General features: G+C 56.7%; 1 protein-coding gene across 6 annotated transcripts in view; it reads left to right on the forward strand.

The window, feature by feature from the left end:
* PRKAG2 (protein kinase AMP-activated non-catalytic subunit gamma 2) overlaps positions 1-23598 on the forward strand; it is a 245239-nt gene that overhangs the window by 60966 nt on the left and 160675 nt on the right. For 4 of the 6 annotated variants that reach the window (XM_082693434.1, XM_082693437.1, XM_082693438.1 and 1 more), the window contains exons 2-3: positions 13241-13312; positions 18882-19161. In XM_082693434.1, coding sequence (XP_082549560.1) covers positions 13241-13312; positions 18882-19161 — 352 coding nt within the window. Of the gene's footprint in view, positions 1-13240; positions 13313-18881; positions 19188-23598 lie in introns of all 6 variants that reach the window. The other 2 variants (XM_082693440.1, XM_082693443.1) reach the window with 1 other exon arrangement.

Raw genomic sequence — 23598 nt, forward strand, 5'->3', positions numbered from 1 at the left:
ACCCCAGGCTCCCTTTTGTCTCTGGATGGTAACGGCACAGGGTGGGTGCTGAGCCCTGTGGCACGGGTATTGGTTGGCCATCGGCCCTGAGGCCAGCTCTAGCCTTTTGTTGCTCTTGCCTTTTTCTTTCATTACTAGAGCAGTTCTAGATTTGCAGAACAACTGAACAGCCGTGCAGGAAAGTCCAGAGAGTTCCCACATACCGCCTCCCCTCCCCACCAGTACCTCTTGCATTCTGAGGTATGTTTGTTATAGTTGATGAACTTATACTAATACCTTATTATTATGTTAGCATATAATATATTATTTGTTTCAGGGGTACAGGTCTGTGATTTATCACTTACAATTCACAGCGCTCTCCATAACACACACCCTCCCCAGTGTCCCTCCCCTGGCCATTCCCTCCCTCCAACCCCCCCTCCCCTCCAGCAGCTCTCAGTTTGTTTCCTGAGATTAAGAGTCTCTGTGGCTTGTCTCCCTCTCTGTTTCATCTTGTTTCATTTTTCCCTCCCTTCCCCTTTGATCCTCTGTCTTGTTCTCAGATTCCTCAGATCAGTGAGATCATACAATGATTCTCTTTCTCGGATTGACTTATTCAGCTCAGCGTAATACCCTCTAGTTCCATCCACATTGTTGCAAATGGCAAGATTTCGGTTTTTGATGGCTGCGTAGTATTCCATTGTGTATTTATATACCACATCTTCTGGATCCGTTCATCTGTGGATGGACCGTTAATACCTTATTACTAACGAAAGCCTGGGGTTGACGTTGGGCTCACTCTTGGTGTGGTCCATTCTGTGGGTTTGGACACATGTACAGTGACACGTATTTACCATTTTGGTATCAGACAGCGTAGTGCGCCCTGAAAATGCCTGCTCCCCTGCCCCCATCCCGTGGTGGCTCTGCCTCACTGCTGTTTGTCCAGGTGCCTCTGGAGCCAGACCCCATGCCAGGTGGGTCAGCACAGACTCAGCCGTGTAGACAGGAGTCCTCTCGTCACAGGACTGGGGAGAGGGAGGGCCCGGAACAGAATGGGGCGGTTTGGAGGGCCTCTAGGACCTCCTACCTCAAGCAAGGGACATGAGGGCCAGACATGGGAAGTGGGTTTCCAATCGGCAGCGGTGGGTCAGGGCAGAAGTCTGTACCCAGGCCTATAGCAGCAGGGGCATAGGCCCAATTTAGCTGCCTTTTTAACCCTAGGAGCTAAATTAGGAAACAGGACCAAAAAGTGAATTTTAAAAAAGAACCAGTCATTTGGCCACTTTGAGAGTCATTAGTTTACCCTGGGGGCAACTTGGGCACAGGATGGGGTCCCTGGAAGCCTCCATGGTCACGAGCTCTGTGGGAGGGGGCTGCTTTTCTGAGAACTCTGGTTTCCCATGTGGAGCTGCCCAGTGTGAGCCTCACATGGCCCTCGGCAGGCCCAGCCCTGGAGGGAAGGGGACACGGGCAGATGCCGTCTCCTGGCCCACCGGTCTCCATGCACACCTGCTCGGGGCTCTGGCAGACAGCACCTGCGGCCCCTCTGGGGAGCGCACCCACCGGTCCTGTGGTTCCAGTAACTTCTTGGAGCAGCTGCTCACCCTGATCGCCACCACACGGATGTGGCGGATTCCGGGAATCACACATTCACACAAAGCTGGTGGTTCCAAAGAAGGGCCATTGGGAACCAGAGCTTTGTTGCTGGAGGAAGGATGTGGAAATGCCAAACTTGTATCAGAGGATGGCCTCGTGGACCGACCCCGATGGACGTTTACTGTGCGCCCAGGACAGCCAGGCCCATGTGAGGGGCTCGCATTGTGCTGTGACTGTGTAAGATCGTGGTGCTGTCCTCTTCTGCGGTAGAAACATAAGCTAGAAAGTCCACATCAGCTACAGAGAGCATCGTGTGACCGAGAGAGAACCTGGCTAGGAGTCACAATACCCGGATTTGGTTCGTGACTGTGTCGTGTGGCTTTGAGCCGCTCGGACTGATCTCTCCAGACAGCATTACTCCACCTGGCCCTGAAGGGGACTGATTGGTTTGGAAGATTTCTATTTTATTTTGTCTCATTTTATTTATTTGACAGAGAGAGCGAGAGAGAGAGAGAGAGAGAGCACGCCCAAGCACAGCAGTGGGGAGGGGCAGAGGGAAAAGCAGGCTTCCCACTGAGCAGGGAGCCTGATGCAGGGTTCGATCCCAGGACCCCAGGATCATGACCTGAGCTGAAAGCAGATGCTTAACGACTGAGCCACCCAGGTGCCCCAGATTCAGAAGATTTCTGAGACCTTTTACAACTGTCCTATATATACTGTGACTATGTTATTCCCCTAGGCTTAGGTGTCAGGAGATCCAGGGGTCTGCAGCAGGTGTGGGCCAGGTGGGCACAGGTGCTGACAGACACCACTCTGCAGGACTGGGCGGTTGCTCCAAGGGCAGATCCCAGGGCTGGCCAGGGCTGCTGGGGTTGGCGGAAGCCAGGCTGCCCCTGGTGGCTCGGGGCAGCCCTGCCCACTGCTCTCAGGGCCATGAGAGGGTAGCAGGGGGGACTCAGGGCCAGGACCAAAGGGGAGCAGGGAAGGACTTGCCCACCTCTCATGATAGTCAAGAGAGGTGGCTCTCTGTCTCTTTACTCCTTGCATATTTCTGGCCACAAAATCCAGGGAGAGGTCCGAGGGCTCCGGCACAGGACAGGAAAACAGATAGTTCTTATCTTTCTCCTCTCTCATGACATCTCGAGGGACCAAGGCTCAGCTCCTCTCTGAAATCTACCCGTACCTGCTTCCAAGCTTGCGGGGCCAACTATGGAGTCTCCTTTGTCCACAGCGCAGTAAGACGTGCATTGTCCTACGTCCGCCTGTGTGTGGGATCAAAAATACGGTGAAACAATGAAAGGCATCCTTCTTTTGTTCTCGTTCCCAGTATTTTGATGGTTGTGTGGGATCCACTAAATCGACGTGATGATCCATTGGTGGGTTTGGCCTGTTCGTTTGCAAACCGTGGCCAGATGTTTCTGGAGCAGGCAGTTCACGCAGGAAGAAACAAAGAAAACCACCTCTCTTCATCATGCGTAGTGCAGAAAGCCTTTGAATTCTTTCTGCGTCCTTGGTGTTTGCTGCTTACTCTGAACGTCTTGTACTTTTCAGCGTGTGACGTGCTGGCCCAGAGCAGGTGGGCGGCACGGCAAGAGGGGTTGGGGGAGGAATGCTCCTTTCCTGCCGAAAGTGGGACGAACCTTCTGATGCATGGTGTTACAAATAGGGACATTGGCTATTCTGGAAACCGTGAGCTGGAAAGCTTTGCGGCTATCAGCTCAGCTCCTGGGCCAAGCCCCAGAGCCGCACTGGGTAGGTGGCTGGGAGCAGAAATGCACAAGCGGAATTGCACAAGACCCTCCCGCAGAGGGGAGGGTGTGTCTCAGAACCGGCCAACAGCGCTGTGACCTTATAAAAATGTTCCCTGGGTGCCTAGTTGTACTCTAATTTGCGGTGTCCCTCCTGCAGTTTGCCTGCAAGCGTAGACCCAAATGGTCTGCTTTTCCCTGTGGGGCCAGCACTGCCTGCAGGGTGGGGGCGGGTGGGGGGCTCGGGGCTGATGCAGGGCCATTTGGATCTGTGGGACGGACCCAGCAACCCCACGGCTTTCCCTCGTGGCTGGTGTTTTTCCTTGTGAAGGGGACATTAAAGCAGGGGAGCCCCCACGGCCAGAGTCACCCAGCCAGGCAGCAGTATGTGGCCCACCTAAGGCTCCCACCGTCTTGGTTTAGTGGTTTGGTGTTTCATTTGCAAGTAAATAAACCCTGTCCAGAAACCCAGCCTTGGTCTTTTCAAGCTCTATCTTAAGATTTGTCTTAGCAAAATAGTGAAATGTCAAAGCTGAAAACAGCCCTAGAGATGAAGGGCTGTCCCTCCTCCCACAGATGGCGCGTCTGTTCAGTCTGTCCTTGCCTTCCGAAGGCTTGAGCCATCCCAGAGAGCCCTGGGCGGGCCATTCCCTGTCCTCAGATCTCGGTGAGTGCACACACCGGGCCACCGTCCGGCTCTGGCTCCTCGTTAGCACCTTCCCCAGCATCGGTTTTGTTTCACGGAAGGACAGACTCTCGTCTGAGTCCAGCCGCGAGCCTGGCACGGGGGAGGAACGAGTCGCTCAGGGGAAGGCAAGGTCCTTGCTGTGAGCCGGCTGCTGGTGTCGGAGGGGGAAGGGCTCTCGGACATAAAACAGCGTGAGCAGGTGCCCGGCGGAAACCCGTGCGTCACCCAGCCGGTGACAGAGGGGCGGCTGCTTTCCCCTCACCGCTGCGGCGTGAGGAGACGAGGCTGTCACGCAACCGTGGGCCTGTCCTACATCTGCCGCTCTCCCTTATGTGTGGCCAAGGTTCTTCCAGGACAGGAGAAACAGGCCTGCAGGGGCCAGCTCCTGCTTCGTCGCTCAGTTCCGCTGGGACAGCAGCCTTCCCTACCTGTCTGTGTCCCCTCCTCCAGGTCCTTCCCTCGGGGACTTCTTGTGGCTGTGGGCAAAGGCCCAGCTGAGGGGACAGAGGCCCCCTCCGAGCGATTGCGCCCACCCTCCTTCCCAGGGGCGCCCAAGAGCCTCTCCAGCGCTGACCCTGCTCCTCTCCCCGGGGAGGAACTGGGTTGGGAGAAGACAAGAACCGGGGTTGATTCTGGTTCCTAATCCTCAGTGGTTCACAGCGGCTGGACTCAGCCTGGTCTGGGGCACGTGCCTTTAAGGGGTTACCCCAGGGGCCTGAGCGAGGAGCGGGGTGGGGAGACCCGGCGCATGCGGACTGGGGGCCCTCAGGCCTTCCAGAGCCCCAGGCCCTGGAGGCTGTGGACAAGGCACCATCCCCTCTGTACAGCGACCTCAGCCCGTGGGGACCATCCGAGTTTCCATTGAGCTCCGGTCAAGCTGCCTACAAGGCGGGGCCAGGCCCAGCTACCTTTTCACAAGAGGCAAGCAGAGCAGCTGGCCCTTGGGCATCCCTCTTCACAAGTGCTCACCAAGTCCTCGGCCAACCTGTCCTTTGGCAAGGGGACGGGGTAAAGGCTGCTCTCTAATTATAAGGAGGAGCAGCCTAGGGTCTTTGTTTTTCGTTTTCTTTCAAAAGATTGTATTTATTTATTTATTTGAGAGAGCGCAGGAGTGGGGCCTGGGGGGAGAGAGAAGCAGGCTCCCCACTGCGCAGGGAGTCCAACACGGGGCTCGCATGACTAGAGCCGAAGGCAGAGGCTTAACCGACTGAGCCCCCAGGCGTCCCAGCAGATTTCAGACCTAGGTTGAGTCGGCCTGACAGACCACCGGGGCTTCCGAGGTGGACAGTTGACCCAGGACTCGGCGCCGTGTCCTGGTGACATCCTGTATCCTCTCCAGCCTTGGCTGGTGAGGCCGGCGTGTTCCTGGCCTTGGCCCTCACAGTCCCGACACTGCAGGATATCCGTGGTCCAGGCTGGCTTTACAGATTGAAGCCCTGAGTCTCGCGGAGGCTAAAATGATCTGCCACACCCGACAGCTGAGGGGGAGTGGAGGCCTCCTGGCCACCCCAGCCTCGGGGTTCTGTTGAGAAGAGACTCTACTGCGTGCTGCTGCCGTGGAGCTAGAGAAGCTGCTGGGTGGGAACTGGTGAGAGCAGTGGACCCAGACTTCCTCAAGGCCAGGACTGAGTACTTCCTGGGACACCAGGACCGAGTACTTTCTTGGGACCAGGACTGAGTACTTTCTTGGTGCCAGGACCAAGTACAACCTCAGCACCAGGACCAAGTACTTCCTGGAGCACCAGGTCCGAGTACTTCCTGGAGTGCTAGGACAGAGTTCTTTCTCAGTACCAGGACCGAGTACTTCTTGGAGTGCAAGGACCAAGTATAACATCAGCACCCAGGACCAAGTATTTCCCGAGAGCCAGGACCGAGTACTTCCGCGGCGCCAGGGCAGGCTCAGGCTGCTGTACTTTGACCTTTTCTGGGGTCCAGGGCTTCTTTCTTTGGAGAAGGTCCAGCCCAGCTCAGTGGCTGAAGTACTTTCCTTGGCACAAAGGCCGAGGGCAGTCGGTGGGGGAGCCCAAGCCAGCTGTGTCAATCAGTTGGGACCCCCAGGTGGAGGGCATGGGGCAGGCAGCGTAGCTGCAGGAGTGAAAAATAGGGGTTTTCTTTTCTTTTGTACATCAGGAAGTCTCGCAGACTGCAGTCTGAAACCACGATGTCCTCGGTGGAAAATAAAGAATTCTGGAACTTCTCCGAGAGTTAAGTTTAGGCTTTCCCTAATTTGGCCCCTGTCCCTCCCCTGTTGCCAAGTTCCAGCGACTTAGGGTTTGTTCCTTATTTTCCTGAGGGCAGTTATATAATGTGAGTGTTTTTCAAAGTCTGCAGTTGACCATGGCTCTGGTCACCACCCCCCACCTCGGTACCACGAACTGCGCGTTGGGCGGTTTTGAGGGATTGCGCAAACCTCGTCCATCTGGAGACGCCTCCCACAGGCCTCCCACCTGAGGGGCCTGCCAGGGCCCTCACCGCAAGAGGTGAACTTCAAGCCACAGGCCCACGGATCAGACACGGAGAAGGCTAGCCCACGTGAGCAGCCGTCCTGTGGCGTGATGGGGACTCGGAGAGCTGGGCGGACGGGCTGGGCAGGGGTGACCTCTGTGGGACCCGAGTGACTGGACACTCTTATTCTGAGGATGCTACTCCCGGCTTTCCTGGAATCGTGCCAAGCATCTGGGAGGACCCCACCTGGCATTTGAGCTGATGACCCAGGTGCATGACGGGGGGCCTTAGTACCCAACTGAGTAACCAGAAGGTTAGCACCTGGAAGCAGATGAAGGGACACATCAAGATAAACGTGTGGCTGGGTCCCCTCACCTCTGAGGTTCCGGCGGAGCACAGGACGTGCACCCAGCCCTCCAGGGGGCAGCCCATGTTCCCGCAGACTCTGCCCCCAAACCCTGAGCTTCGAAAGCCAGGGAGATTATTTGGTAGTCGGAGAGGAGAAGAAAATTATTTTTCTGAGTCATCATATGAGGTAAGAAGCGCATTTTAGTCTCAGTCCAGCGCTACTTCTCGAAAGTGCTCTCAGGATCCTGGGATGATGTTCAGTTCAGTGATGAAAACCAAGACCCAAAACTGTGGGAGCCAAAAGGCCTCTTTGGAATCTTCTAGTTAAACCCTCTCACCTGACAGATGAAAAACTGACTTCAGACACTCCCGAGACCCTCACCCCATAGTAAACAGCAGAGCTGGGGCTGGAACTCGGCCTCCTGGCTCCTTCCCTGTGCACGGGTCCTGTTCTCTCGGGCGGAGGGACGCGGGACCCGGCCGTGTCGTCCTTCCAAGTGCAGGCCGGGTCCTGATGTCCGCGGGGCTCTGTGTACTCAGGTCTGCTCGGCGGGAGCGGGAGAATGAAAACCATCCTCCATGTGTTCCTTCCCCAGTAGGAATCAACCTGTTGGCAATTGCGCTGGAATGTTCTGTCGTGACCCTGATGCAGACCACGGGCCCCTGACACTGGCAGCCTTTCTGTTTGTCCTGTATTTGTGCTTTGGTCAGGCCTCTGCCGGGGGGTGGCCCACAGCTGCGTCAACAAAGGCATTTTGCAGGACGAAGCGTCAGGAATACCGAAAGGCCAGACCGCATCTGACTGAGGCACGCTTACCTCGCACCTTCTCTCAAGGCCCAAACGTGGGTAAAACAGCCCCTGTCCGTTGGGAATCCACAAATCCATTTGGGATCCATGGGGAGTGGGGGAGCCGCCCACAAAACCCCAGACCCCACACACTGTAGACCCGCCAGCGTGCGGAGTGGTGGCATCCGGTGGTGGGACTCTGCTCTCGGCCACCGCGGCGGGAAGTACTTTTCATTAAGAGAAGGGCTTGAGAGAGACCGTCACCAGCCGCTCCGGGAGTGAGTCCCTGAGCCCCGCGGACCCGCACTCGTCCTTGTCTTCCCCTGAGGTCGCCCTGGGACAAGGCTCCTCATTAGGCAAGGAAGAGCCACTGATGCCGGCCGGTCTTCGCAGCCACTGATGCCGGCCGGTGTCTGCCGGTGGAGCGGACCCGCCGGAGGGAGGCTCTGAGCTGGGAGGGGCTGTCCTGGCTTCCACGGCCTGCGAGCTGCTGTCCGGCCGGCCGGGGCCGGGGGCTACGCCTCTCTGACTCGCAGCATCTCAGCTCTAGAGATGCTGTGGTTTTCCCCTTGTCCTTCCTACTTATATGGGCTGTTCTGAGGACCAAAGTAAGATCGAAGAAGGGCATGGTAATGGCACATCAGGACAGCTCTGTTGCTGACCCCTTTTCAGTGTTAGAATGTGGGCTTTTGCCAGAATTTCTGAAGGGGGTGGGCCTGGGGGCTTACATGGCCTGCTTTGAAGGTCAGCTCACATCTTGGGAATCTTCCCGAACTTGGGGCTTTTCTCTTTTATCCCTTTGCGTTCCTGACAGGTGACTTGAGCAGCAGCTCACATCCTGATAATTCCTTTTCCCCAAAGAGCCTGATACTCGTTTCCAGAGCCTGGAGTCAAGGTCTAAAATGGAGTGTGTGCAGCCAGCAACAAGCCCAGAGTCTCTCGGCCGCCACCAGCTCTTCCTGCATCTCCTGGTGCCTCCACGTTGCCCAGCAAAATGCCCCCCAGTGCCAGGACCGGCCTGCCTGGCTGGCAGACCCGAAGAGGAGGTTCAGGGATGGTGGGACGAAGATAAAGCTGTGAGGAAAGCACGAAGCTCTGCTGGGAGTTTAGTATTTAGAAATCACATGGCCAGGGCAGGCTCTGCGAGCCTGGGCCTTCTGGAAGGTCAGCTGAGCTAGGAGGCCAGGTCTTGATTATTCCACTGGCTTAGTCTTATGGTCACAGCTCCAGATTTCCCCATACCTGGCCTCCAAGGTGCGCACTGTTTCTCGGTGAGCCCTGAGAGATGGGAGCCGAGATTAGAATCCTGGAATGTGCGGCTGGGGCAGGGGTGGGGGGGTTGGGGGGGGGCTTCCGGCAAAGCCTGCCCCTCCCGCCCGCGGATGCTCCAGCGAGCAAGCCCAGGCCGGCAGGGGGTGCTGAGGGGGAGGCGGGCCTCCGGGGTGGGGGACACCGGAGGCTTTAAGGAGCTCGCGCGGGTCAGGAATAGCGGCGGGGACCTCGCTGGAGCCCTGCCTTCCAGAGGCCGCCCGTGAGGGGAGCCGGACCAGCATCCCGGCCTCTCCCCTTTCAAAGACTGGCTAACATGAGTCATTTCGCTGCTGGGGGCCTCGGGGCGAGAGCCTGATGGTGCTTTAAGGAACAAATAAGTATTTGTGAAAAGGCTTTCGTGTGTGGAAACTGTTGTACCGCACGAATGTTCGAGGGTAATGATTATTTGAAACCGGAGAGGAATGTACTCATTAAAATGGGAGATAAGCACCCACACCTGGCCCGTCCTTCCCAAGGAGCTGAACCGCGCAGGGCCTGCTCGCTGCTGGGCCGTCGGCTCAGACGGCGCTGCCCCGCCTCTGGCCGCCGCGGGGTCAGGGGGTGCGGGTTCAAACAGTGCGTGCCCACCGCGCGTCCCGCAGATGCGGGCAGGGAAGAGCCACGCAAACGGCCCGCCCTTGCCCCCGATGAGCTGGAAGTCTAGCCGGAGAAGCAGACTGATGAAGGAGCACAGTGTGGCCTGAGAAGTCCTGTCATCAGGGCTTGTCTTCAGTGGTGGGAACACAGAGAAGAGAAGAATTTGTTCTGCCTGAAGGCGGGTCCGCGCCGGAGATAATACGGGGACTGGGCCTTGCATGGTCTGTAGAAGTTCACCCCGTGTGACCCAGGACTGGCGGTTGGGGGTGAAGGTTAGGAAGAGCTGCGAAGCCCAGAGGCGGCCGCGAGCTTAGGGCAGGCGGAGAGCGGGGACCAGAGCTGGCCGTCCCCGCTCGGCCCTGGGCCAGGCTCTGTGCCGGAGGCCAGCCCTGTGCAGGAGGGACTCTCGCAAAGCAGGGTCTGTTCTCCCGGGATGGACAGTTGCCGGAGGGCGGCCTTGAACTGAGGTGTGCAAGGGACCGAGATGGCCTTCCCAGCGGAGTGTCCACGGATGCGCAGCCGGGCGCGGAAGAGCCGCAGCAGTTCATCCGCGCTTGCGGAAACGTGCCGGGGTGTGGAACACATCAGAAACAAGGCTGCAGAGGTTGGCAGATCCACGGGGCCTGCACTGGAGGCTGTGAGGCCTGGCCCAGAGTTCTTGACCGTGGCTCCTCCCAGCGGTCCCCTGGGAAGCCAGCTGCATGGTGGGGACGCCCGTACTGCACTGTAGGCTAACCAGCTCGCCTCTGTGGTGGGACCCGAGTCCCCAGTGTGTTCCCTTGGAACAGGTGTGGAAGCCATTGCCAAGTTCCCCAGGGCATGAGGGGAGGGGCCCATGTACTATAAGGCCCACTACTTCAGGGTTCGCTCTTGGAGCAGAGGTTTGAGATGGCCTGAAAGGGGCAAGGCTGAAAGTCTTGGAGAACAAGCCCGAGAGCTGGCGCCTTCTGGGGAAGAAATGGGGAAAAAAAATCTATCCTAAGTGGATTTGTATGGAAATACTCAAGGAACCCTGAGTAGCCAAAACAATTTTTGAAAATAATAATAATAAAAAAGAACAAAGTAAGATATTTCATAGTTCCTGATATCAAAACCTATTACAAGTTCATAGTAATTAAAACAGTGTGGTGCTGGCAGGAAGACAGACATAGAGACCAATGGAATAGAATAGAAACCCCCCAAGAAACCATCACATATGTGGCCAAATGATTTGTGAGTAGAGTGCCAAAATCATTCAGTGGGAGAAAGACAGTCTTTCCAGCGCATGGTGTTGGGGACATTATGGACCTGGAGAAGAGTGAGATTGGACCTACACCTTATACCATACAGGAAAACTAGCTGAGCACAGATCACAGACCTAAGCATGAGAGCTGAAACTAAAATAGGCTTGAAAGACAACAGAGGGGAAGAGCTCATGACATTGGATTTGGCCCTGAAGTCTTGATTATGACACCAAAAGCAGATGCAACAAAGTAAAAATAGATCAATGGGACCACCTCAAAATTAAGAACTGTGCCCCCAAAGGACACAATCCACAGAGAGAAAGACAACCTCCAGAATGGGAGAAAATATTTGCAAATCATGTATCTGATAGAAGGTTAGTGTCCAAAATACAGAAAGAACTCCTACCAACTCAATGACAAGCCACCTGGGTTAAAAAATGGTCAAAGGGCTTCTTGAACAGATATTTTTCCGAAAAAGCTGCACCAATGGCCAGAAGCTCCTGAAAAGAGGTCCCATATGAAAGATCCCATCAGAGGATCCAAACTCGGATCCAAACCATGATGAGGTACCAGCCAACACGCTTCAAGATGGCTCCTATAGAAACAAAACCAGACCCAGAAAGTAGCAAGCATTGGTGAGCATGTGGAGACGTTGGAACCTTGTGCCCTGTTGGTGGGAATGCGAAGCAGGGCCTCTGCTGTGGAGAACGGGCTGGCGGTTCCTCAAGAATATTAAAAATAGGATTCCCATGGGATCCAGAAATTCCACTTTGGGGTGTTTACCCAAAGAATTGAAAGCAGGATCTCAACGAAATATATGTATACGCATTCGTTTGCTAGAGCTGCTATGACAAAGTAGCACAGAGCTGGGTGACTTTCTGTCCTCACCATTCTGGGGGCTCGAAGTCCGAAAACAAGGAGTTGGAAGGGTTGGTGTCTTCTGAGGCCTCTTTCTGACTTGTAGATGGCCATCTTCTGTCTGTGTCTTTATATGGTCTTCCTTCTGTGTTGGTGTCCTAATAATCTCTTCCTCAAGGACAGTAGCCACACTGCATCAGGGCCCACCCGTATGACCTCATTTTAACTTAGTGGAGACCCTATCTCCAAAGACAGTCACATTCTGAGGATCTGGGAGTTACAACTTCAATCTATGACTTTGGGCGGTTATGGGGGAGACATAATTCAACACCTATCTTCACAGCAGCTCACCAGGGCTAAGAGGTCGAAGGGACCCAAGTGTCCACTGGTGGTTGAATGAGTAGGCAAGATGTGCATCGCTACAATGGAACCAAAAGGAAGGAAACTCTGACACAGGCTACGTCACAGAGGAACTCTGAAGACATTGTGCTTAAGTAGAATGAATATTCCAGTCACAAAAAAAGCCAGGGGTGCCTGGGTGGCTCAGTGGGTTAAAGCCTCTGCCTTCGGCTCAAGTCATGATTTCAGGGTTCTAGGATCGAGCCCCACATTGGGATCTCTGCTCAGTGGGGAACCTGCTTCCCGCACCATCCGCCCCCGCCTGCCTCTCTGCCTACTTGTGATCTCTGTCTGTCAAATAAATAAAATCTTAAAAAAAAAAAAAAAAAGCCAAATAGTGCATGATTCCATGTAATTGAGGCAGCACCTTGTCATGTTCATAGAGACAGAAAGCAGGATGGTGATTGCCGGGCTCTGGGCGAAGGGGATGGGGAGTTGTCTCATGGGGACAGAATTTCTGTTTTGCAAGATGAGAACATTCTGGAGGCAGATGGTGGTGATAACGGCATGGTGGGAACGTGCTTACCACTACTAAGCTGTGCACTTAACATGGTTAAGATGGAAAGCTTTATGTTACATGCATTTTACCACAATGAAAAGGGAAAAAAAGAAAGGTTAAGAACTCAGGCAAGTTCTCCTACACGCAGCTTCTTTTCAGGCTGTGCAGGAGGTCACCAGGTGAGACCAGGGGGAGGAGGAGCAGAGGGACGGGGGAAGTGACCCAAGCTGGACACACACCACTCCTCTTGGCCATGGTGTCACCCGACTTCACTGACCACTCCAGCCCAGCCACCAGCCCCGAGCTCCTCCCCACGTGGCCCTGTCATCTCTCCCGGGAAGACGCGCAGCCTGGACTGCTTCCTTGAGGCCCCACGTTCTGTGTCCTGAGATGGGGGCCTGTCCATGAGCCATTCCCAAGGCGCCGAGAAGCCTTTGCTGTCCACTCCTGCTTTCCTCCTGGGGCGCTTTCCTTCCTGCCTCCAGTCCCGACCTCTTCCCCTCGCTCCTACCTCGGTGATGGGGGGCGCAGTGTAGCCTCATGTTCTAGAAGGGATGCATGCTCAGGTTCTTTGAAGAAGCTAACATGTTGTCACCCCTCGTTTTACTCCCTTTGCATCCACACCCCTCCGTGGTGGTCGGTGCTCCTGGAGGACTCAGGAAGGGGACATGGCGCGTGCATAGAGCCAGTGCTGCCCCCGGGCAAGGCTGGATGGACACCTGAGGGCCATCCTGTTGACCATATGCTCTCTTTCCTTTCTAGGACCTGAGTTCCTTTGCCATGCCGCTCCTGGATGGAGACCTGGAGAGCTCAGAAAAGCATTCTTCTCGTAAGGTGAGGCCACATTTCTCACAGCTTCTCATGGCTCACCTGAGGTGCCACTGAGGCAAGACTCCCTCAGTGAGAGCCCAGGAAAAATGTCTACCTGCTCAGCCACCTGTGCTCTCACCTGTACATCTACCTGTGCTCCCACCTGCCCATGCACCTGTGCTCCCACCTGCCCATGCACCTGTGCTCCCACCTGCTCATCCACCTGTGCTCCCACCTGCTCATCCACCTGTGCTCCTACTTGCACTGCACCTGCTTACCAGTAGTGCACCCACCTCATGCGGCCATGCTCCTCCCACCTGCCAGCTGTCTAATCTGAGAGCCTGCCGGCCTTTGCTCCTTTCTCTTCTTCTCTGTCTGGGTTCAGCCATGGCCCCCTCAGACTCCCCAAAGAAGGCAGAGGTAACATGGAAAATCAACAATAAGCCAAGAGAAGAGGCTAAAAGGATCAGTAAATGGGCAATTTGGAGACAGCCCAAGGCTTTGGCTTGTCCCATCTTGGGCAGGAATCCCTTCCGCCTGCCACACCCCACACCCGTCCTGTACTAGGCCTTCCTTCCCTTCGGCGTCCACACCACTTTTCCTTGCCTCTCTGTAGCTCATTGCCTCCTCCCCCACTGGCCAGTCAGCCGCTCAACAAGGCTGGTGGCCATCCAGGGTCAGGCAGCCAAGAAGGAGTGTGTATCCCATGAGGGTCGTTGGACCTGGCGAGAAAGGGGAGGTCAAGGCAGCCTGCAGTCAGGACCGAGGGGGCACCCAGAGAGCTGGGTGGCAAGTCCTTCCTGGCCCCATTCCCCACGGCCCAGTGAGAGGTGGCGTGGCGAGGGGCCGGCCCCCGGGCTGCCATGAGCCTTGTCTGAGTGGAGATTCAGAACCCCACGATGCTTCAGCTCTGGGTACTGGCAGCCTGGGGCGGCGGCGAGAGCGCCCGTGCTGGGGAAGCTAGCCTGTTCCCTAAGCATTCGAATTGCCCACAATGAAGGCAACGTACTGGGTCAGGCGTGTGGGTTTCCACTGTTCCCAGCTCCCCGTCTGGGTTTCCACTGTTTCCAGCAACCCGTCCTGAGTGAGCAGGCGGCCCGATGAGCAGTCACTGTGGCCCAGCCCAAGACGGCACTCAGAGGATGCTCTCAGGAAGGAGAAGCAGACCTCCCCGCCCAGCAGGCCAGTCTGAGGCTGCAGGCCGACCTCTTTGTCCCCTCGGGCTGGCCGCGTCCAAGGGTTTGACTCTGAGATGCCCTCCTTCAAGTGAAACCTAAGGCAGGACTGGGCATGCAGTAAAGACCCACGGTGAGGACTGGGCCTCATCCAGCCCCACCAGCCCCCTTTTGGGGGCTCCCAGAGGGTTCCAGAGCCAAATCACTGTCACAAATGTGTGACTGCAGAGCGGAGAGGGACCTTGGGGGGTTTACTGTATCCTCTGAATGCTGCGGGACACTGGTGATGATGACGTGTGGGACACGGGCCTCCTGTGCCTGTGGCCTCGCAGGAGAGGAGGGCATGACCTCCCAAGAAGGCAGTGAATTGTTCCAGAGGGTCTGCGCGGTGGTGCAGGAGATGGAGGGACCTCCGTGCCCAGTCAGCTGGGAAGGCGCTTCTCCCCGACATAACTAGAGACAGGCCACTGGCTGCGAGTGGACAGGGCGCGGACGCTTGGGATTCCCACTGACCTGCTGCCCGTGGCCTTCCCGTGGCTTCCCCACGCGCACCTCTGCCCCATCCCCCTCCCTCCTCCTGACCCTTGAACCTTGGCGGTTCTCCAGTGAATCCCCGTGAGACTCCAGCGACCTGGCATTATATAGACGGAAAGCCGGCCTTTTTGAGAGGCAGAGTTTGGCCACTACCAAGAAGACTCTCCAGACCGCCTCGGGAGGGCCGCGCTCTTCCCCTGCCAGATTCCATCCTTCCTCTTCGCAACCCAGATCGCGGTGTGAACACCCCTCTGAAGGGGAACGTGGGTTAGATTCTCGGGCAGCCGGTCCTTTCTGCAGACGTGATGCGGCCGCCAAGAGGGTGGGAGGTGCCGCTAGGCTCCGCGGGCACAGATGTGTGGGAACAGGCGGGTGCTTGGCGGCCCCTCTGGGTCCCAGGAGCCCATATGAAGGGAGACAGAAGCACTCCTTCACAGGTGCTGCTGATGCCTGCAGGACACCTACCTGGCGTGCCATAATGTCTGTCCATGCGGTCCCCCAGGCCCCTCACTTCACCCCGTCTGTGCTGTCTTTCCCCCTCGAGACGGCAGCTCTTTGTCGCACACTGTGCGTCTGTGACGCGCTTCTGGTCCCCTTGACTCCACACAGCTGAAGCCTGTGGTTCCCAGGCCAGCCCCTCGGGGAAGCTCAATGCCAGGATTTCTAGATCTTTCCACACGACGGGCGTCACTCTGGGTCTGCCAGCATGGCGTGGCTTCTGGGCCGGTGGGGAGGGCGTTCTGAGCACCAGGCAGCCTGGCCTTCGCCTCAGCGGCCCTCCTGGCAGACGGCCCGACTGCCTGCCCCGCGTTTGCTCCTGCCCAGCAGCACACACCTGGGGGGTCTCTGGGCCCTTTTGTTCATCCAGACACAGGGACTCATCCAGTGACATTTACCGAAGTTCTGTTGGACAGCAGCTTGCTATAGGCACAAGCTGAGGCCCCGTCCCTGGCACCTTCCATTGATGCCCGGATCTGCATCACCCCCACCCAGTGGGCGGAGCAGACGGGGGCGTGCTGGCTCCCACTGCCCAGGAGCACGATTAGGCTCTCACGGTCCGCCCCCATGGGAGAAGGCGGAGCTGGCCATGTCTCCCATTATCTGGCCTTTTTTGGGGAAAGGTCTACTTTCCTGGGTTCCTCCTCAGTGCCTGACGCAGTTGGCCTGGAATTCTCAGTACAGAGTGGAATCCCAGGCAGGAGAACCCTAGGCTTCCCCCTGGTTTATCAAACGAGGTTCAGGCTGGCACGCAGAGCCGCCCCCCCCCCCCCATGGCAGGCTCCCCAGTGGTGTTTGGCGCCACCCATCCCTGGCGGCCCAAGAAAATGGCTGTTTGCGCTTCCCATTCTGTCTCCTCCTTCTCAGGCCCTGGGTGCTCTCCACCCATCAGCCTGTCCAAAGCCCATCAGCTTTCGGGTTTTCTCTGACTCCACCCCCTGACCCCCGTGGGACAGTGTTTCACCCTTTCTTCATGGGCCACGCCTTGCCTGCCATCCCCGTCTTGTCCCCCCGCGCCCAACCCCGAGGCCAGCACCGGCTCGGTGGTTCTGCCTTCTCCCTGCGGAGCTCCCAGCACGGTGCGGAGCGGAGCAAACACGGGGCTCCGCTGTGCGGTTGGCCTTGCAAGTAGCGCCTGAACCGGACTCCGGCCCCCGCCCTCAGACTTGACCTTGATGTCACCGCACGTCTACCAGGCTGCTCCGCCTCTCGGCTATTTCTGCCGCTCTCGGGACCGATAGGCCACGGGCCCTGAAGTCCCATGTCACCACTTAGCAGCTTTGTGACCTTCACCCTGCGTCCCACTGGCCCCTTCTCCTGGCTTCCGGCTAGTGGTGCTTGGCAAGTGACGGGGAGAGGCTAGCAGATGGTCCGCCCCGAGCAAATCTGACTGTGCCACTCCCTGGCTAAAAAGCCTCAGAGAAGAGTGAGGTTCTTAGGCCGCATGTGGTATCCTTCCATGATTCAGCCCGGCCTCCCTAACATTCCGCGCATATCAAGCAACTGTTCGTTCCTAATTCATGACGAGGCGTGTGGATCAAATATGCATAGACTTACCGTGTCCAGAAATTGTGCCAGGGCTTCCCTGTCGGCGGTCTCCTTAAGCACAGACCCAGTGAGTCGACCTAGTGTCCCCGCTGGACGGAGGAGGACCCTGAAGCTTAAGTCACTCGTCCAGGCTGCCGGATGCTGGGCCGGCTTCCAACTCCGGTTCCTGTGTCCACACTCCTTGCTTGTGCGCTGCAGGGTCGTTTCCCACGCTGTGTGCTCTTCCTCCCCCCTGCCCCCACCCCCCGTGTCGACAGCCACATCTGTTACCTGGAGAGCTTCTCCTTGGGGTTCAGAAAAACTCCAGAAAGCCTGAGTCCCGTGGGGAGGGGGAGAGTAGCAAGACCCAGAGCGCTAATGATAGGGTTGGAGGGTTAGATGTTTTCTGTATTAAATGGACAAAGAAAAACTTGGCCTCTCTAGGAGGAGAGGTGCTTGCGTGATGCATCTGTTGTGCCCGTCCTCTGGCTTGGAAACTCACCTGCCCAAGGGATTGGGAGCCAGCCGGTGCTTCCCCCACATGGCCACACGGGCCCTTGGGCATAGGGTGGAGAGTTGCAGGGAGAAGTGACTTGTGATTAAGGGTCACCGAAGGGGTCCGCACAAGGGCACAGCCTTCTGGAAGGAGCCACAAGCCCAGTTCGGGGTTCCCTCTGGTGGTGGGAGAGCTCACAGGGGCCCTGGGCCCCCCACTGGCCCCGTGTGGACAGAGCGGCCAGAGCTGCACAGAGGTTGCCTTTGGTCACATGGGCTCACCTGCCTTCATACATCTGTGGCTACCTGCCGAGTGGCCTCCCAGGGTCTCTGTGCTGGCTGCTTCCCTGCCTGGCCTGTGTGCCCCAGGAGCCGTGTGGACAAGCTGCTGTTCTTTCCTGCTGTGGGACCAGGAGGGCCCTGAGGTCCTTCCGGCTCCTTTGTCACAAGTTTGCCGAAGCCACGGCAGGAGCAGAACGTGCAGAGCCGGCTCCTGTGCTTCAGGGGTGGGCGCGACACCTGGTCTTAACAGATGAGGAAACAGGCACAGAGAGAGCCTAAGTGACTCAGGAGGGCCCAGTGAGGGGTGAGCTGGGGTCAGACCCTTCCCCTCGGGCTGCAAGTACCAGTCCCTGCGCCCCCCAGCAGGACACACCCGATGTGCCTCCAAGTCTGTGAGCTGTACGCTTGGGCTTGAAGTTACAGGAAGAGTCGGACATTTCCCAGACCGTCAAGGTTAAGTCACCCATGGAGTGCGCCCCCGAGGTATTCGGCCTTGTTCACTTGCTTCCTGAGCTGTCAGCAACCCCTGTCGTCCCATGCCACAGCAGCTCGGAGGGGACATCCATGCTTCCAGCGCCAGGTCACGTCGGACCCGAGCCCTGGGCTCACCGCGTTTCAGGTCGTAGAGATGCCTGTTTCCTCCTCCGACGAGGGCCAAGAGAACATCGCGTCGGTGTAGTCAGACCTCGAGAGGGACAGTGTCAGAGTGTCAGGAGTTGAGAAGTAAAGGCCGGAGGACAGACCCGCGGATGGGATGAAGGGGAAACCCAGGCCTCCAGCCTTTCCTGCCGCCTTTCCCGTCCCGGGAACTTCTTCCGGAGAGCTGGGGCGCAGTCAGTGGGCCTCTGGGTGGCGCGGACGAGCCCCCTTGGGTCCCGTGCTTTCCTCCAGACCATGGGGTGGCCCCCTGTGTTTGCACAAGAGCTCAGGGCTGTTTCTGGGGCTGGGGCCACGGAGGAGCAGCCTCGTGACAGAGAACGTCCAGAGGGGCAGGCACGGGAGGGACCGACTCAGTGCAGGGCTGAGGGCTGAGTGCCTGTGCTCGGAATGACCTGTCTGTCTGTCTGTCTGTCTCTCCCCAGGTGGACAGCCCCTGCAGCTCGGGCAGCCCCTCTAAAGGGTTCTTCTCCAGAGGCCCCCAACACCGGCCCTCCAGCCCCGTGTCCGCTCCCGTGAGACCCAAGACCAGCCCTGGCTCTCCCAAAACCGTGTTCCCGTTCTCCTATCAGGAGTCCCCACCCCGCTCCCCCCGCCGCATGAGCTTCAGCGGGATCTTCCGCTCCTCGTCCAAGGAGTCTTCTCCCAACTCCAACCCGTCTACCTCCCCCGGGGGCATCAGGTTCTTCTCCCGCTCCAGAAAAAGTAAGACATTGATGCTATTGATTCAGGTGGGTGCTGGGCTGCTGGGGACCTGACCTCCGAGGGCCGGTGGGGCACATGCCATTCGCAGGGGCACCCAGGCCAGCCGGGGGGGTGTCGGTGACTTGGTGCCGAGTGCATGCGTCTTGTCTGTCCCCCAAGGACAGCGCTTTCTCCAGAACACGGTTGGTTTCCACCTGCCATTTTCTGCCTACACAAAGCCGTCGGTACGGGGGCAGCGCAAACGTCCCAGTCCTCCCAGTGGGACTTGCAAGGACAGCTACATGAAACCTGGGCCCATAGGCTTCCCTGAAATCTGCACCCGCAGCAAGCTAAGCTTCGGCACATTCCCTGGGGCCAGAGGACCCAGACCTTGGTTTGCTCTGCCAGATGTGCTCCTCACTACCTGTGGCTTGGTTTTGTGGGGTTTGATTGGACCTGTTTCTGACAGATTGTGACTTTCTGTTTTGGGTGCTGGGCAGCTGGGGTTGATTTACTGGGGAAACAAGGGAAGGAAGAAAATGTGTGTTTAGGTGAGCACTCTTCACCCTCGTGAGTATCTGGGACTTAAGGACAAAATACTCCCAGTTGAGCACCGTTGATCATACCTAGGAGTGTAACGGACAAGCCGCAAAGTAGACAGAGCGGGTTTCCTCCTTCCCCGTGTCTTAGCACATCTCCCCACGCCCTCTGAGTCTCCATGATGATTAGACAGCTCCTGTTTGGGACGGCAGGAATTTGGGAACCAAACTCGCCCTTTGGTGTGCAGTCGGTCGGTCGCCTTCCTTTTTTTCCAGATCGCGTGTTACACTCAGGACCCGCAGGATAAAGCAATACTTGATTGGCACGACCAAGGCACAGAGCACAGATTCAGTGTCCGGGGCTCTCTCTTTCCTTTTCTGTGTGGTGTGGGGTATGGTTGCTGGTACCCCTGACCTCTTCCCCCTAACGACTGGCCCTAAGCGTCAATGCACAAAGGTCATGGGTCAGAGTGGCCCTCCAGCCACTGGGTGAGATGCCATTGGGAATTAAGTCCACAAACCCAGTAGGGAGAGGGGCGTGTCCAGGCACTGATGTCCTAACGCTCTCGAGAGAGTTGAGGCTTCCTTGACCGAGATCGTGAAACTCTCAAATATCCTCTAAGAGGAGGGGATGCTGGGTGGGTCGACGTCAGGACGCCTTGTTTCACTGGTGGCATCACGCCTGTGTTGGTTATAACGGAACTACCTTGTATTAGCCTCCTGGAGCTGCTGTAACAACCGAGTGGTTCGAGCAACAGAAATGTAGACTGTCACAGTTCTGGAGGCCGGAAGTCCAAATTCAAGATGCCACTCGAATGGCAGAGGTGCTTCTCCCTCTGAAGGGTCTCAGGGAGAATCTATTCCACGTCTTTCTCTTGGCTTCTGGTGGTGCCTGTAACCCGTGGTCCCCGTTGCCTTAGAGCAGCGTCACTCCAATCCCTGCCTTTCCCTCCATCTTCGAACGGCATCTTTCCTTCGTGTGTCTGTGCCGTGGGTCTCCGCTCCTCTTCTTGTGAGAGCTAAGTCTCGGATTAGCAGACCGTTCTGCTCTAGTATAGTCGCATCTTGTCTTAACGGATTACGTCTGCAGTGTTACCCATTCAAAAAGTTCACATTCTGAGGCTCCCGGAAAGGCATGAGTGGAGAGGACACTGTCTAGGCCAGTCCATGGGTCACATAGGAAAAGCCAAGATGTACGGTTCACGTCAAGGGCTGGGAATGGAGAGGATCTGTGGGTGGAGACGGGCCAGCCTGTGAAGGCCAGGGTCATTTCTGAAGGCGGAAGGGAGCCGCCAAGACACGGAGTGTGGGAGAGTGATGAGTTGGGTGGTGGTGCCGGGCTGGCCTTGCAGCTCCCTGGGAAGCAGAAGGCCATGCTGCCTTTTTCTGTTTGGCATTTTAAAGGGCTCTTCAATGTTCTTGGCCAGAAAATCCTGTTTCCAGGGTCTGTCTTCTAAGATGTTATGGAGTATCCATAACTTGTCAAGGCTCTTCTCTACCATCTGGCCAGGCAGCTGTAGACTGAGCTCGGGGAGGCTCTGGTTGGCTCCGGCCGCTCGTGAAGACAAGCATTGATCAGGTGGGGCTGGGCGCTTGGCTTCTGCACAGGAGCTCCCTGGGAGGGGAGGCTCAGACCAGAGTAGGCCGGTCCCAAGACCCATGCTCTTGACCCTGGACCACTGAGCCCAGGAACATGGGTATTCCCCAAGTGGAAGCCCATCCTGCCAGGCCCTGTCATTAATGAAGGTCGGTTTCCTGGCGGGAGGGGTGCCCTACTGGGCCGGGAGGAGGGTCACCTGGGCTCCCTGCTGCCTGGTCTGCAGATGTGCTCGCAGGGGGCGTGCTTGCAGAGTGTGCCGTCTGCTGCCTTCCCGCCTACTTGAACCAGTTCCTGGATCCAGGGCCCCAGACCGTGTGTTGCTCCCGCTGCCCCGGTACGGGTTTCACATGATGGAGCCTGAGAGTAATGCCTCTCATCAGTCTGCGTGGAGGGTCTTTATAAGAAACAGCCCGTGAGACCCACGGTGTCCCCTGGAAGAGCATCGCAAAGACGTCGTTCGTTCCCCAAGGCCCCTGGGAGACATTTCCTGTCCAGCCTTGGTGCTGAGAAGAGCTGAGCTTGCGAGCGATCGGGGTTTTTTGTCTGTGATGGACACTGACCGTGTAACAGCTCTGTTGCCTGCCGGACGTCTCAGAGCTGCCTTTGTACGAGGGGCGTAAAGCGGGCTTCTCTAGCCTCATTTCTGAATCGAATTTTGGTCCCCATCCTTCTTTCATACCACTTTTAAAAAAAAAAAAAAAAAAAAAACAAGGAAGACAACTCATTGGAAGGCTTTGGGGGTATTTATAGAATTCAAAGAAGAGCTGACTGCTGGGGGCTCGGGAAGGAAGGGGACCGGGCTGGCTGTGGGGGCCTTGGCAGCGAGAGTGCGCGGATCTTAACATGAGATCCAGAGACTTCATTGTCTCTGTGTCTCTCCTCTTGCCACGCGGAAGTCATTATAGGATACCTGATTAGCCCAGTTGGGGTCTCTGAACCGGCTGGTTGTGGGGGGAGGGGCAGATCCTGCAGCAAGACTAGAATGACCCATGACCCACCCCCCACCCCACCCCAGACATGGGCAGGAAGTTCCCAGAGAAGAGCCCAACAGGCAGCTCTCACGCTCCACTCTCCCAGTGCCCGGCATGCGGGCGTGTCCACAGCGTCCCTTTGGGGGCTCCATCCCGTCACTCTATGTACACTTGTAAGTGTGCACACCACTCCCTCCGTAGCGGCAACCCTGCGTTGTGTCCGACCAGCACAAGTAAGGATGTTTTCCAAGTCCTGCCTCTCGAGGCCAGGCCCATTTCTCCTGGAGTTCTGGCTGCAGCCTGTCTTTCTATCGGGTGACTTAGGCCCCACAGGGCGGACCTAGAATCTGAAGGTTCGGCAGCTCCCCGGGTGGCCCGGATGTGTAGTCGAGCTTGAGGAGCACCGTCATCAAGGATCGGGGCAAAGGAAGGAGGAGGAGAGAAGTCATGAGCGCGGCCCTCATCAAAGAGGACATAAAAAACGAAAAGGAGATAATTCAGTCTTCAGACGCTCTGAGAACAAGAAAGGGAATGCGGGTGGGAGCTTCGGATCCCGATGCCACACCTGGCCTTAGGACCAGCGATTCCCAGGTTGGCTGGTGTTTGTGGCCCAGGGAAGAGAACCAAATCTTGGTTCTAGAAGGATCCATCCCATGGAGGACCTGCTAGTGAGGCATGGCTGCTACCTCCCACTCGCTCTGCTCTGCTGATCCAGTGGCGTGTGGATTCGAGGCATGTCTTGGGGACTCGGGGTTTTTATCATACTCCCTCCAGCCCCACTGTAGCCCCAAACATAATTCTCATGATGGTCAAGGTCTAATCCTACCCAAAACAATCATCCACTCTTCTGCCCCGTCTTCTAATAACAGTGGTGGGCAAACCAGAGTCCGGGGACAAAATCTGACTGGCCACCTGTTGTTACAAATAAAGCTCTGTTGAAAACAGTCACGCCCGTTTGGCTCTTTGGACTGTGACTGCCGTCATGTTGCAGCCGTAGGATCTGGTCCGCAGAGTCTGAAGTGTTTGGACCGAGCTACCGTCTAGTAGTTCCAGAAGTCCAAAGCAGTCATGCGGCAGGAGAAGCTTCCAGAAGGGTGAAGCTTTATCTTCAAAGGGGTTTCTAGAACTGAATCTTGCCTTTGGAGACGAGTGAAAGAAATCCCGGTCAATATGTTCATGAACTCAAATAATAAGATTGAAGTTTTAAAAAATAATGAAATAATTTTGCACAGTCAGCAAGGACCTCAAGAGTGGCTTCGTGTCATGTCACTAAACTTCGCTTTCTAATTGTTGTCATTACAAATATTACGCCTAACAATCACAAATAACGACAAATGCTTTACCCTGT

This window comes from Mustela nivalis (genome assembly GCF_964662115.1).
Source record: "Mustela nivalis genome assembly, chromosome: 12".
Taxonomy (NCBI): domain Eukaryota; kingdom Metazoa; phylum Chordata; class Mammalia; order Carnivora; family Mustelidae; genus Mustela; species Mustela nivalis.